At 40.1% G+C, this 16,152-nt stretch overlaps 1 protein-coding gene across 1 annotated transcript in view; it reads right to left on the reverse strand.

Annotated features, from left to right (window-relative positions):
* Nucleotides 1-16,152, reverse strand: part of CFAP92 (cilia and flagella associated protein 92 (putative)) — a 181,420-nt gene that overhangs the window by 16,056 nt on the left and 149,212 nt on the right. The window contains exons 12-16 of the mRNA XM_075833826.1: nt 12,252-12,537; nt 10,119-10,283; nt 8,069-8,281; nt 4,534-4,687; nt 3,623-3,822 (exon numbers count right to left, since the gene is read on the reverse strand). Coding sequence (XP_075689941.1) covers nt 3,623-3,822; nt 4,534-4,687; nt 8,069-8,281; nt 10,119-10,283; nt 12,252-12,537 — 1,018 coding nt within the window. The remainder of the gene's footprint in view (nt 1-3,622; nt 3,823-4,533; nt 4,688-8,068; nt 8,282-10,118; nt 10,284-12,251; nt 12,538-16,152) is intronic.

Raw genomic sequence — 16,152 nt, forward strand, 5'->3', positions numbered from 1 at the left:
GAGGGGTTATTTATGGAGCGGGCTCATGCGCTGTGCACGCTCCATATTCTGCAGGTGTCCGCTGTGTATTACAGCTGACACCCGGGACTAACCGACAGGAACAGTGATCGAACTGTTACAGGAGCCTGTAAAATGACATTATACTGCAATACATTAGTATTGCAGTGTATTGTACCAGCAACCTAATGATCGCTCGTTCCAGTCCCCTAAAGGGACTTTTGGGAGGTTTCCACTGTTTTGGTACCTCAGGGGCTTTGCATATGTGACATGACACCCGAAAACCATTCCAGCTAAATTTGAGCTCCAAAAGCCAAATATTGTTCCTTCCCTCCTGAGTCCAAACAGCAGTTTATTACCACATATGGCGTATTGCTGTAATCAGGACAAATTGCTTTACAAATTTTGGGGTAATTTTTCTCCTTTATTCATTGTAAAAAATTAAACATTTCTATGTTTTTTCAGAAAAAAGTAGATTTTCATTTTCACGGTCTAATTCCACTATATTCAGCAAAAAAACTGTGGGGTCAAAATGCTAACTATACCCATAGAACAATTCCTTGAGGGGTGTAGTCTTCAAAATGGGGTCAGTTTTGGGGGGATTCCACGGTTTTGCTTACTCCAGGGCGTTGCAAACACGACATGGAACTGAAAACCAATCCAGCAAAATCTGCGCTTCAAAATCCAAATGGCGCTCCTTCACTTCTGAGCTCTGCCGTGGGTCCAAACAGCAGTTTAGTACCACATATGGGGTATTGGGGTAATCGGGAGAAGTAGCTTTACAAGTTCTGGGGTGCTTTTTAATCTTTATTCCTTGCAAATATATTTATTTTTTATATTTTTTCAGAAAAAAAGTAGATTTTCACTTTCACAGACAAACTCCAATAAATATAGCAAAATACCTGTGGGGTCAAGATGCTAACTATACCCCTAGATAAATTCCTTGAGGGGTGCAGTTTCCAAAACCGTCTCACTTTTGGGGGATTTCCACTGTTTTGGCACCACAAGACCTCTTCAAACCTGACATGGTGCCTAAAATATATTCTAAAAAAAGGAGGCCCCAAAATCCACTAGGTGCTCCTTTGCTTCTGAGGCCGGTATTTCAGTCCATTATCACACTAGAGCCACATGTGGGATATTTCTAAAAACTGCAGAATCTAGGCAATAAATATTGACTTGCATTTCTCGGGTAAAACCTTCTGTGTTACAGAAAAAAATGTATTACAAATTAATTTCAGCAAAAAAAATAAAGCTTGTAAATTTCACCTCTACTTTGCTTTAATTCCTGTGAAGCGCCTAATGGGTTAAGAAACTTTCTGAATGCTATTTTGAATACTTTGAGGGGTGCAGTTTTTAATATGGGGTGATTTATGGGGTCTATCTAGTACATAAGGCCCTCAAAGCCACTTCAGAACTGAACTGGTCCCTGTAAAAATGGCCTTTTGAAATTTTCTTTAAAATGTGAGAAATTGCTGCTAAAGTTCTAAACGTTGTAACGTCCTAGAAAAATAAAATAACGTTCAAAAAACTATGCAAATATAAAGTAGACATATGGAATATATAAAATAGTAACTTTTGTGTGGTATTGCTATCTGTTTTACAAGCAGATACATTTAAAATGAGAAAAATCATAATTTTTGCAAATTTTCTCTACATTTTGGTGTTTTTCACAAATAAGCAATGAATTTATTGACCAAATTTTTCCACTAACATAAAGTACAATATGTCACGAGAAAGCAATCTCAGAATCGCTTGGATAGGCAAAAGCATTCCGGAGTTATTACCACATAAAGAGACACATGTCAGATTTGAGAAAATGGGGCTGGTCATGAAGGTCAAAATGAGCTCGGTCTTGAAAGGGTTAAAATGTTCTGTGTTACATAAAAAAATGAATGAAAACAGATTTTCTGCAAAAAAAATTAAATTTGTAAATTTCACCTCCACTATGCTTTAATTCCTGTGAAACACCAAAAAGGTTAAGAAACTTTCTAAATGCTGTTCTAAATACTTTGAGGGGTGCAGTTTTTAAATGGTGTTTTATAGGGGGTTTCTAATATATAAGGCCCTCAAAGCCACTTCGGAACAGAACTGGTCCCTGATAAAATAGCCGTTTGAAATTTTCTTGAAAATTTGAGAAATTGCTGCTAAAGTTCTAAGCCTTGTAACGTCCTAGAAAAATATAAGAATGTTTAAACAACTATGCAAACATAAAGTAGACATATGGGAAATGTTAACTAGTAATTATTTTGTGTGGTATTACGATTTGTTTTACAAGTAGATACATTTACATTTCGAGAAATGCAAATTTTTTCTAAATTTTGGTATTTTTCACAAATAAACACTGAATGTATCGAAATTGTACCACTAACTTTAAGTACAATGTGTCACAAGAAAACAATCTCAGAATCGCTTGAAAAAATAAAAGCATTTCAAAGTTATCACATAAAGTGACACATGTCAGATATGAAAAAAAAATGGCCTGGTCCATTAGGTAAAAACAGGCTGTGTCCTTAAGTGGTTAAATAAGTACCAGACCCATGTATGTGTCCTGACCAACATGATTAATTTTTACAAGTATGCACATGAGTAGGACTTGACCTGGACTGTCAAGGACCTCTATTATGCAAAATAGCATAAAAAGAGGAGGTATTCCAATACTAAAGTATACTCCGAAATTGTGGTGACGTAAAACCGTATTAAGAAAACACAATGAAAGACAAAATTAGACACATTGACTGCATTTTTATAGCAAGCAGAGCTGCATAGGCTTGGGCTCTACAATGACTTTTGGTTGATTACAGTTGTGGTAAAATAATGTGCTATCGCAACCTCAATGTTTTCTAACAGGGGAAAAAGTCACTGGCATCTTGTGACGATTGTAAGAATTCCTACCATGTCGGAATTCATGAGATTGTCATGTGACTTTTTTCCCCCAATAGAGAAACATGGAGAGTTGTGATTTTTACCGTGACTGTCACTCAACCAAATATTGCTGTGGAGCAATTTTTAAATAATTTCAGGGTCATTTTTAGGAACTATTGGCAGCCCATCAATCTATCGAAGCCTTTTATAGGACAACTTTTTTGTGACTGTGGTGACAAGAAGAGATAATAGGAGATGGCACGCAGGGATTAGTGGGGTGTAATTATGCATAATTTACTATATATCAAAAGGTTTAAAGCGACCTCTGGTCTCAGGACAAAATTATAAATATAATGGTGTATATGGAGTAATATTACCTGATGCCCTCCATTTGTGCCCCTCTGCCGTGGATCTGCCGTTTTACGGTCCCCTCTGTGCTGTCCCATAATGGCTGCAGCACTTCTCAGACGGAGTCTAAGACACTCCCTCTGTTCTCGGATTAGACAGAACTGCTCAGGTAAGCAGCTCTGGCCAATTCGAAAACAGAGGGAGTGTCCTAGACTCAGTCTGAGAAGTGCTGCAGCCATTATGGGACAGCACAGAGGGGACCGTAAAACGGCAGATCCACGGCAGAGGGGCACAAATGGAGGGCATCAGGTAATATTACTCCATATACACCATTATATTTAAAAATGTTGTCCCGGGACCGGAGGGTCGCGTTAATATAAGTGTGAATCTATTACATTGGCAGATTATCTCCCACCTTTAGTGCAAGACCAGCTTTCCTCAGAGAAAATTTGGCTCCTTTATCTTTTAACAGGCCTTCAAGTCTACTCTGTTGGTTACTTGCATGAGGTCCCTGTGCAGCCAGCTCCGTCTGAGGCAAACATCGGTGGAATCTCATTTTCTGGTTGCTATCTGCAGACTGGACCATTCCTATACGTTCTTCCTGAAAAGCATTATCTATAAGAGAACGTCAGAAAGAGAGTATATGTATTTCTGTGTATCTATTGAATTGCTTGCATCATAATTTTAATTTCACAGTTGATAGTTAAAAGCAACTATAATATTAATAGTATCAAATAAGGCAGAAAACATGCAGCAGTCCTTTTTATATGAACATTCACTAGGGGAAACGGAAAAATGTGTAGCTTCTATACAGGTGAAAGTGGAACGGCTCAAGAAGAAACATGATAACGAGAAATGTCTACTTGCTATCTATACGGACTTCCTTGTACCAATGTCGCATTTTATGCCCACTGCTGCTTTTCAATATATTTAAAGACCAGGCTGCAAAAGATGAACAAACGTTATATAAAGAAATGAGAAAGTGGCCGTTCTGAGTTTTCCCTCTCCTAGTCTGAGGCTCTGCGTTCTGTATTATGTCTCTTGTTTGTGCAGACTTTCCCCCTGCAGTCATTTCACAGTTACTCCACAATCTCAGATTTTATTCATTTGCACATTGAGCGCTCGAGGGAGGTCTATTCGCATCTAAATATACCAGCTCTGCCAGGCAAATGATAGATGTGTTTTTGGCTTAATTTTACAGGGGGCTGTTAATTACATAAGGCATGCTAATTATATATCAGTCCTGCGGGAACGTAACTGCCTATATTTATGATGAGTTGTACATGTAATTAGGAAATAGTTTGACTATGGAAGTAAACAATTCACCTGTAACGTGGACTGTGGCTGGAGCTGATAGAGAACCGCTCTCACAGGACTTCTTATACAGGTCAAAGTCCACGTGGCGATCCGCCCAACTCCAGGGGTCCCGGGAGAGCGTGGGCTGGAGGGTGTTCGCGTGCAGAATATTTTCTTTCCAAACCTGCAAGGTATTTACTTTATCAGCCTGACCTTCAGAGAGCGAGATGGGAAGCTGACACTTTACATTAAAAGCTCATTAAAAATATACAAGAACTATTTGGCTGTCAAAACTGACCTTTCTGTTTTATGGGTTTTAAGAAAATAACTTTTTATTGTATTCAACTGTGTATGCAGCTACAGTCATAAACAAATACACAAATCTAAACTGTGCTTTTCTTATCAGCTCCCATTGAGGTATCCTATTATCCATCCCTTAGACATAAGACTAAAAGCCTTATTAACAATTATACCCATCAGCCCTACCATTTTAACCACCTGCCTAATATTGTGTAGGGCCCCCTGATGCTGCCAAAACAGCTCCGACCCGTAGAGGCATGGACTCCACAAGACCTCTGAAAGTTTCCTATGGTAGCTGGCATGACATAAGCAGCAGATCCTTTAAGTTCTGTAAGTTGCTAGGTGGGGCCTCCATGAATCAGAATTGTTTTTCCAACACATCCCAAAGATGCTCAATAAGATTAAATCAAGTCAACACCTTAAAATGTTTGTCATATAAAAAAAAATCCTGCCTTGCTCCATTGGACTCAGTATCTATGGAGGTATAAGGAAGAATCGCTTATAGGGGAGTTTTTTTGCTGTGATTTTTGTAACAAAGAGCAGCACAATTACAGACCTGCAGATAAAGGGGTTCTTCGGGCATTTTATATTGATGGCTTACCCTAGGATAGGTAGAGGTCCAACTCCCGGCACCCCCCCCCCCCTGATCAGCTGACTGAAGTGGCTGCAAACTCTTCAGTGTTTACCAGGCACAGGACTGTACACATCTGTGGCAGCTGTGCCTAAAATTTAAGCTCAGGCCCATTCACTTGAATGGGACTGGATCTGCAATCCCAGGCACTGCTGCTACCAAAGTGTATGGCACTGTGCCTGGAAACTGTGAAAAGGCTGCGGCGATGAACGAGCTGATCAGCGGGGGTGCTGGGAGTCGGACCCCCACCGATCTGTTATTAATGGCCTATCCTAAGGATAGGCCATCAATATAAAATGCCCAGAGAACCTGATAAATCTTGGCAAAAGCACATGCAAATAGAGCCAAATTTCCATCAAATTCCATCGCATTTGACGGAAAAAATATAGCTCCGTCAAAATAACGGACCCCTCGGCGGAACCCAACTGACCCCATTATAAATTAATTGGGTCAGTCAGTTACCGTTGGTATCTGTCCTATGACAGATCCAGCACTGCATCGTGGTTTTGGTTTAACGGAAATCATAACGCAGATGTGAACTAATATGCAGCCATTCTATGGAATGCAACAATTTTTAATTAATACTTGAACTATGTCTGCATTATTTTCTGGATGGATGGATAGCATGTCTGGTAAACCTATGCAATGAAATAAAAAGGGTCTTTAGCTTGGAAATCAAGCAGTAACTTGAATATGACATACACGTCTTGTGGAGTAAAACAAACTGTGCTTTACATTGCTTTCAACTGCGCAGCTGTCAATTTTTGTATTCAATAAGATTTTATTGAAAGCAATATACATACAGAAAGGGAAAATATTGGTTAATTTTCACATCAAAATGAAATCAAACAAAAATATCTAACAAATAGGTGATCTCAAGACATGTGCTCGTAAGGTTGTTGGACACAAAAACAAGAGTCAAAATATGTATCACAGAATCTGGAAAAAATCGCTCAACAAGATGTGCTGAAAAGCAAAAGGAAAAAAAAACCACTGTTGTGACAGGGGAAGACACCATACTGGAGACATAAGGGAGAGAGGAAGGCAGGGGGGGGGGAGGGATACCAAGAGGTATGTACTGAAGAAGGTGGGGAGAGTGTTTAAAAGTTCGTAAACCCCCCTTTTCACAATTTCCCCCAAAAGCAATGTAAAAATATTGGTATCGCCGTGTCTGTAAAAGTCTGAACTATTACAATACACCATTATTTCAACCGCACAGTGAATGCTGTAAAACCAAAAAATTAAACCGCCAGAATCGCTGTATTTTGGTCACCTCATCTCCCACAAATATTTGAATAAAAAGTGATAAAAAAAGTCTCATGTACCCCAAATGGTATCAATAGAAACTACAGCCCGTCCTGCAAAAAATAAGCCCTCATACCGCCCAATCGACGGAACAATAAAAAAGTTCTGGTTCCCAGAATATGGCGACACAAAACAAATTTTACATTTTCTAACAATACGTTTCTTCCTTGTAAAAGCAAAAACTACATAAACTTGGTATCACTGTAATTGTATTGACCCGCAGAATAAAGTTAACGTGCCGTTTTTACCGCAAAGTGAACGCTGGAAAAAATTTAAATCAGAAAAATGGTTGCGGTGGGAAGGCATTATTTTAAGCTAAGCATAATCAAACAGTAATCAACCTAAAATGTAGATGCAAGAACTACAGAAGCTCCCAAGATTCGGTCACCCATAGGTAAAAATCGGGTAAAAGTTCAGAACGAGGTCCAGGGCAGCCAAATGTGAGGAAAGTATCTTGGATCTAATACTGTTAAATCCTCAATTTGCATAATGTGATTCAGAGATTCGATTGGACTCTGGAGGGTGGCGTGGGAAATTTCCAAAGTCTAGGAATAATACGTATCATGACCATTAGAAAATGAATAAACCCTTCCGGATAGAGAAAACAGAAATCAGCAGTACAGATAATAAAGGCAGTTCGGGTGAATTAGAAATCGATGAGTCACAGGGGGAACTAAAAAGGAGAATAATAGTCCCCCCAAAGATCTCTGATTGACAGGCAGGTCCACCAAATGCGAAGCATCGTACACTTGTCAGTGACACTGTGCAAGAAAACATCTGACACAGAAGGAAACATTTTCTGCAATTGCATCAGTGTTTTATACCATCTGGAAATAATTTTGTAGTTATTTTCCTGCAGTTGACACGATATAGAAGAATATAGAAGTAGCTTTGTGACATTTCTAAGGGGAGAAGTTACCCAGTTCCCTTTCCCGTGTTCCATAAAACGGAACAGTTTGCCATTGTATCCTATCACCCATCAGCAAAGAGATCAAATGACATGAGAAGTGTGTTTATTACATGGAAGTTCAAATGGTGTAAGAGAACGAGTTAGATCTAAAGAGTAGTAAAAACTATCTTCTAAATGAACCAAGCTGAACCCTGTATGAAGCCTGGTACAGGTAAGCTAGAGAGGGGCTTGAAACCCTGTGAAGAGGAAACATGCTGAATTTGGATGTGAGTAACAACAGGATTATCAGTGGTAATTTTTTATATTTAAGACATCAAGAATTATAACTAATTTAACCTTATAACGCAGTAAGTTGTAAAATAGGTTTTGGTAATGTGTCTCACTCAATAAGTCTCGTATTAACACTTTCCATTATGTACCTTTGTTAACTCCAGGATCCGAGCATCATCTGGTTTTTTGGGGTGTTTGTTGTTTTCAATGCTGCTTCTAAATCCCGGATACAGGAAACCACTTGGCGTCATCCATTCCTCTGTAGACTTTGCAGCTCGGTTTATCAGTTCCTCGACAACATCTACTGGGCTCAGAGTAGCGGATTGGTAATTTAGAGAGTAGGTGTACCTGTGCTTTGGTTCCTGTGAGAAATAATTTACTTAGATATAAAATTTATTTAGAGAGCCCTAAATCCTTGGAGAAGGAACAATCATCATCAAGATACACATTGAAAGCAAATTTGTGATTGATAGGGTAATTAAACACTGCTGGTATCCAGTTCATGCCCCCAGATTAATTGATAATGAAATGGCCCTTAAACTCGAAACAGTAGAGAGGTGGGGGACGTTTAGCCAACATACACCACAATTCTCTAATTGTTGCCCAATGTTATATTCTGACCCAGATTTGTTGACTGCTTTGCCAAGTATATTTGAGCAATATGAAATTAGTTCATCCCTACTGTAAAATTAACAGGTTTTCCTCCTGCTGTCTTCTGGGGAACCCCTGACCAGGTCCCAAGAAAGCCGGTTTGGGAAATAATGATGTATGAGTTAACGTACTTCTACTAAAATATTAGGCACTATCCTTGAGCCCTGCTTATAAACCAGAAAACCATTGATAACTTGTCATTCCTTTATGTTTCATAGTTGGCTAGATATATGGTAACTAGAAAACACACACACGGTCAGCTCTATATAGCAGTGCTGAAATAAAGAGGTATTCATATACTGTACACCCCCAGCAGATGGCCTTGTACTAATAATGAAGCTGACTAATAGATTAAAATATCTGGCTTGGTCTCTGGCACCATCTGTGTTAATGTTAAGGGGTTTGTCAGTCCTGAACATTTTTCAAAAACCACTGGTAAAAACAGAAAAAAGCTTGTGAGTGCTAGTGAAGGCTAGGATAAATAAATCCTGCTTTGTAAAAAGTGAACAGCTATGTGCCTAGATAAGATGGTGCTATTTGAAAAATATGGTCTACCTGCGTCTCGCATATCTAATATCAGCCTGTGGCCTGAATTTCACTTTCTACAACATGCTTAGATTTCGATGAGCAGATCTCGTGTGTTTTCTATTTATTGACTGCATTATTTATAAGGTGCTATCTTATATTGCCCCTTTATATTGTTTTTGGCAGTTCATTACCAACAATTGCTTTTCAACCCGAATACTTTTGAAATATAAAAAAAAACAGATAAATGTAAACAAAATAAACAAAAAAAATAAACCTTTATATAGAATTATTTAGCTGCTGGACTGATGGTCCTGTGGGTAACAGTGATTTTGTGTTGCCTGAGCACTTACTAGTGTACTGGCCAGTCCATGTATTACATGGTCCGTCATTCATTTGAATGGCCGGCCTGTAAAACTACATTTCCCCTGCAGGGAAAAATAATAGGCAGACAGAACTTCCCTAAGCAATAGCAGCTGATTGCTGGGGGTTTTAGGAGATGGACATGCAGCGATCAACTGATCACCAGGGCAGCTGTTTTTAGACCATACAACCTTTAACATTTTTTGGTACAAGATAGTTTAATATCTATAATATAATATAGCTTTCAAACGTGTTCTGTCATCAGTATTCCATCCTTTTCTTTCTGTCTGAAATATGGAGCTAATGGTAATCTGTTCACATGGGCATATAAAACATGCACATATTTTTTAAATGAAGTATGCACTACTTTGATCCTTGTTGCGGAAGGAAAACACCCATTGAGGTCTATGGAGAGTGATTAAGATATGGATGCATCCGTATTTGACCCATATTGCATCAGTATGTCATAAGTATTTCATCAGTTTTTAAGGTGGCTGTCTCGTGTAGTTCAATTTCTTTGCTACACAGCAAAATGTTTTAATACCTTAATTTGAGTATACAGTAGACTTTCAGCAATCTAAACAATAATAAAAGCTTATAAAAACACATTTTAGTGGGTGTGCAAGTAAAGACATTCTTTTCACATTAGGAATTACTGACCACCGCCATTTTCTGTCGTAAAGTCCTCAGTGCCATTTGGGTAGAGTTGAGTGTCTGTGAGCTGTAATTGTGAGCAATTATCCCATCGACAGGAACAATCTCCACATACTTCACTTTAGTTTTTTTCAACTTTCTGTTCATCTGCCAAACATGGTCAATGTTCTCCTGTAGGAAAAAGAGGTGCTTTAAGAACTTACTGCAATATAAACAGTGCTGTCCAAATGCTGTGAACTGAATATCAACGAATATGAAATGATTATGCAAGTAATAGTAAGATTGGTACAAAACGCATCAAGATCACTCCTTCTTTCAGAAAATCCCCTAATAAAATACTCTGCCTAGTTTTGTCAAACCTATTCTTTCACAAGAGATTGTGTACCGCCAGAGCTTGGGGAGGACAGAAAAAATAGCATCTATGCTAACTGAATACGTTCCATTATTTTGAATGATTAAAGGGGGACACAAAGCCAAATGTCACCTTTACACATCTGACATTACCGAGTCATTCAGAAAATGTCATCGTTGGGGGTCTGAGTACAGTGATCCCAACAATCACTAGAAAGAAGAGGTCTCTGTCTTCAGATCTCAAAGTCTGTTTTTGGATTTGGATGGAGCGCCACCAATATCTTCAATATCTTGACCAATATCTCTCAATTATGTGACAAAATTGAGCTGGGAACAGCAGTTCTTTTCTTTCTTTTTAGATCCTTAGGTGCACACCAAGACAGGGGAATAGTCCCAATTTCCACCACATGTGTATAGTAGAAGTCGGTAGGCAGCACTCAAGGGGTGAGGATAAATCACCAGTGGTTTATTCCAGTGTACAATGTTTCATCTTGCGTAAGTCTTTATCAAGCCTTGATAAAGGCTTACACAAGCCAAAATGTCTGGAATAAACAACTGGTGATTTATCCTCACCCCTTGAGTGCTGCCTACCATCTTTCTTTTACGATCTCTCTCAATTATATGTTAGAATAAGTCTAAGGGTCAGTTAAAACAGTGTTTTTTGTCAGGCAGAAAAAATCTGGCACAGAATAGATTTTGAAATGGCAGCATTTTTTCTCAGCGTAGTTATTAAATGAATCAAATGCAAAAAACGCTTAAAATAACACTCTTAATGAGCGCCACATTTTTTTCTGTCTTTCATTGATTTCATTGGAAGGTCAGAGGCATGAACCAATACAAGAAAGAGAATTCCGCTTTATTTCCCGCGAGTGGTCAAAAGCCACCTGAGGGAAGGAAGCCTTTTTCTCCCATTGAAATCAATGAGCAGCAATTAAGGGCGTTTTTTTGGCCTGGATTCCGATGCGGTTTCCTCATAAAAATTTGTGCCAAAAAACAACATGTGAATTGATCCTAAAGATAAACCTTCAATTAAAAAGGGGTTTTCTCATCATAATGTTTTATGACTAAAAGTTCTCTACCTATTAATTAACGTAAATTGTAGAGAGGTGGTGATTCTTGATGATTTCTGTAACTCTCATTGATTTCAACTGGAAAAGACCTGCTCTCCCGTGAATGACAGGGACAAAAAAACTGTCAAGCCAGATCCCCATTGATCAATGGTTTATAACATATCCTATCAATAGGCCATAAAACATTATAGGGGGAAGCCTTTTTAGGCTTGCATCACACACACTATTATTTCAGTGATTTTAAATGCTTGTAGAAAATGACAGAGTTTTTTTCCAAGTGTTTTTGTTTGTGTATTTTATTTTGAAACATTTTGTACATGGTTTTTTTTCTGCGCTATACCCAGAGGATGCGGAGTTTGGGTGAAAACACCACTGACGCCAAAAATGCCACAAACCAAAACACTGTGTATGTCGTGCATTTTATATTTGACCATAGTATTCTTTATTGACACGTTACCACAAAAAATTATTCACATCAGCTGGTTAAACACAGAATTTGGACATTTCAGGAACAAAGCAGGGCAGAGGGGTAGAGCTCCCTCTAATCATCAATGATCAAAATATCCAGAACCCTGGTCCGTTGCCACCAAATGTATATTTTCTGTAATATAGAATTCTTCTTATATAGTTATGCTTAATAAAAGTTAGGAGAAAGAAAAAAAGGTCAGGAATGCTAATTGCAAAAAATTAAATCTGGTCTCTCTGGACTTGTACTCACCTGAATGTGGTTTTTGGTCTTGTGATTATCAAACTCCCTCTTCAATTGAATATATTGTTCATTAAAATTATCTAATTGTATATGCAAAGGACATCTCAAACTTTTATCTTCTTTCTCTGAAATAACCAGCTTTTTGTTAAAAGTGTGTTCTGCATCTCCAAACAAATCTCCAGGTTTAAGTGGAACTCCAAATTCTCGACTCAGAAGGTGAATCATTTCTGCTGAAGGCAGAAGGTCACTCTGAATGACATCTCGTAACTTTTTAGCACTACAGATATAGTCTAACCTAAAAAAAAATACAATGATACAAACAATTTGTAGAAATCTGGAACTGCAGTGAATTAAAATTTGTTTCATTCTGTATGTGGTTTAGTTTATTCTGAACAAAAGTCAGCCACAACTTAAAGGGAGATCACTGGATAGGTGATTAAAGTGTAGCTAAACGTTTAACAAAATTCTGACAAGTCACAGTGACATGTCAGAAGTTTGGATTGGTGGGGGTCCGAGCACCGAGACACCCACCAATTGCTAGAACAAAGAAGCTGAAGCGCCCGTGTGAGCGCTCAGCTGCTTCGTGTCTGTTTGGCTCCTCAGTGCTCGGACCCCCACCAATCCAAACTTCTGACATGTCACTATGATATGTCAGAAGTTTGTCAAATGTTTAGCTACACTTTAAACAAGATTTTTGTACTTACTAGTAAAATCTATTTCTCGTTAAATTAGTTGGGGGACACAGCATCCTGGGGTAGAGGCCCCTGCCACTAGAAGACGGATACAAGGTAGGAAAGAGTCTTCGGTTTGCCTAGGCAGGCCATAGCCTTCCCAAAGGCACTGGCTAATTCAGTTTATTTTTCATCTACTGCTTTTATACAAACTAAACAGTTAAAACAACAGCTTGTTGGGCCTCGAACATACCAAAATAAGATGGTGAGATTTGTGTCCCCCAATGATTTGAAGGAAAAGTAGATTTTATGGCGAGTATAAAAATGTAATATCATTGGGGAACACATCACCATGGGATGTCCTAAAGCAGCAGAGGGTGGGAATAACAAAGTAAAAGTACAGCAATGCGACGACATCAGCAGAGGTTAAAATTTATTTGGTAAAACTTTGTAAAGGTGTGCACCCCGGCAGTAGACTTGCAGACCTGAACAACTGAAACTTATAGCCCTTGCAGAATGGGAAGAACCCGAAGGGGAGGAATTTGACCACCTGACCAATAGGTTTCTGAAATCACAGACCAGCTCCAACAAGCAATGGTGGCCCTGGATGTTGCCAGACTCTTGCGTGGCCCTTAAGCAATAACAAAGAATGAATCGGGAGCGCCGAAACTACTCAGTCGCAGCTAGATAGACTTGGACTGCTCTTACCAAATCACGACAATGCAAAGCCCGCGCCTTCAGATGACATGGGGAGAGGCAAAAATAAGGAAAAACAAACAATCTCTTCATTGATATGGAAGGCAGAGGCTTCCTTCGGTAGGGAGGACGGAACATATCGGGAACACCACCTTATCTGGATGGATGACAAAAAAGGGGGACTTGCGGGACAAGGCAGCAAGATCCAAAACCCGTCTAAAAGAGGTGACAGCCACCAGAAAAGCTACGTTCCAGGAGAGGAGACGCAGTGAAACGTCCCGAAAGAAGCCACCAGAAGAGCCCTGAGAACCAAATTAAGATCCCAAGGCTCAATGGCATGTATGAAAGGAGGGATTGCATGAGCTACTCCTTGCAAAAAAATATTCATCTGAGAAAGACATGCCAAAGTTCTCTGAAAAATGAATGGAAAGAAAAATTTACCTGTACAACGCCTTATTGCAGAGGGGCAGAACCCCAGGTGTGAAACATTTTATAGGATGGAAATTACTGTTCACACCAGCAGAAATATGCCTTCCACGCATGATTGTACACCTTGACTGACTGAGGTTTTCTGGCCTTCATGATCATCTGGCTCCTGGGCACTCAGAACCTCGGCTTCAACAGTCACAAGGCATCTGAAGTAAAGCGGGGTGGAATAGCAGACCTTGGGACAGGAGATCACGTAGTAGAGGAAGACGCCAAGGTGCTGATTAGGTCTGTGTACCAGGCCCGACGGGGCCAGTACGGAGCCACCAGAATTGCGGTAACGCCCACTATCTTGAGTCTCTTGAAACTCAGCAAGAGTGGCGGGAAGAGATACAGAAGACAGAACTCTTTCCATTAAGTGACCAGCGCATCGACTACAATGGCCTTGGTATCCCTTGCCGTGGACACGTAGCTTAGAACCTTGTGTTTGAAAATAGATGCAAAGAGATTCATGTCCACATAGCATCTCTTCTGGCAGAGCTGATGGAATACTGGTTGAAGAGACCACTCTGCCAGATCTAGTCTCTCGGTTGAGAAAGTCTGCAGCCCAGTTGTCCACTCCTGGTACCTGAACCGCTGACAGTGCTGGAACATGCTGCTCCGCCCACAGTAGGATCAGAGAGAAATTCAACGTTGTCGTAAAGTAACTGCCGTGGAATTGTCGGTCTGGATCCTGACCGGCTGACCCGCTCTGAAGAAGTAGAGTCCAAAGGGAGAGTGTTTGGATGATTGTCTTCAATTTCAGAAGGTTGATCAGTAAGGACTTTTCCTCCTGCGACCAAGGTGCCCTGATGTGGAGAGAAAAATCTGCACCCCAACCAGGCAGTCTGACATCCATTGAGATGACCACCCACTGGAGAGGAGAAGACATAACAGAAGGGAGGAGGAAAGAGAAGAAAACAAGCAGCAATGTCTCAGGGAAAATTAACCCCTTGGGAGGTTGCACAAATATAACAATACAATACAGCCAAAAGGCTGGGCTACCGAACCACAGGAGCTGTGTACCTCTGCAGACCAAAACCACTGCTTTATAAACATAAGCCTTGCCTTCAAACAGCCCTCCCTGGAAAACCTCCCTCCATTCAATAGATGACAAGGCCAACAAACAGCATGTGACAGGCCGGGGGCTGAGCAAAAGCTGAGAAAATGGAGGCCTAGGCATGAAAAAAGGCCGGGGCTAAGTTCTGAGCCAGAGCAGGCGGGATGTACGGCGCAAAACGGCACTCGTCTCACAGACACCAAGAAATACTACCCCAGGAGTAAGATAAGGGGGAAAAAAGTGACATTCCCCCAAGAATGTCCAAAGGGAAGGAAACTTACTTCCCAAAAAAGCAAATAGCTTCTATAGTTACATTAACTCACAAACTCTTACCTAGAAAAACTGTGTAACTCCTGGTGGGGAGAGTTGGAAGGGGATAACATACTCACCCTCAGGAGTCTTCGTGTGTACAAAGAAGGGGTGGACATACTATTAGCGGAACCTGTGCGGCTGCACAGGGGGCCCACTGTCACCTTAAAGCAGCTTTCTTCTGTTCATTAGATATCATGTAAACACCTGAGCTAATGAATTTTATGGCTAACAATTACTGATGGATTGTTAAAGAGATAACAGGGGGTGGTTTTTGATAAGATATTATAGAGCAAGAAGCCCATATAGTGTTTTTACATAGGGGCCCTCAGTTGTCTGTGTCCGTCCCTGGTACACAGGGTCACCTTCTCAGTAACCTTGCACATATAGTGGTGTTACTGGCACTCCGTCTGTGGAAGCAGAAAAGACAGGTTAGGTAACCGGAGATGAGGGATATTCAGTGCAGTGGAATGCCTGATTTTCCGACACCCACCGGCTAGGCTGACCAGGCTGACAACCCAACTGCAGCTAATAAAAAATAGCAGAAGACCCGAGTATCCGGTCACGTCTGCCTCATAGGGACACTAGGCCAAAAACTGGATAAGCCTCTGTCTGTGGAAAGTATATGATTCTTTCCTACCTAGTTTCCGCCTTTTAGTGGCACGGGCCCATAACCCATGGTGCTGTGTCCCCCAATGAATTCAATGAG

Source organism: Rhinoderma darwinii, chromosome 7 (assembly GCF_050947455.1).
Source record: "Rhinoderma darwinii isolate aRhiDar2 chromosome 7, aRhiDar2.hap1, whole genome shotgun sequence".
Classification (NCBI taxonomy): domain Eukaryota; kingdom Metazoa; phylum Chordata; class Amphibia; order Anura; family Rhinodermatidae; genus Rhinoderma; species Rhinoderma darwinii.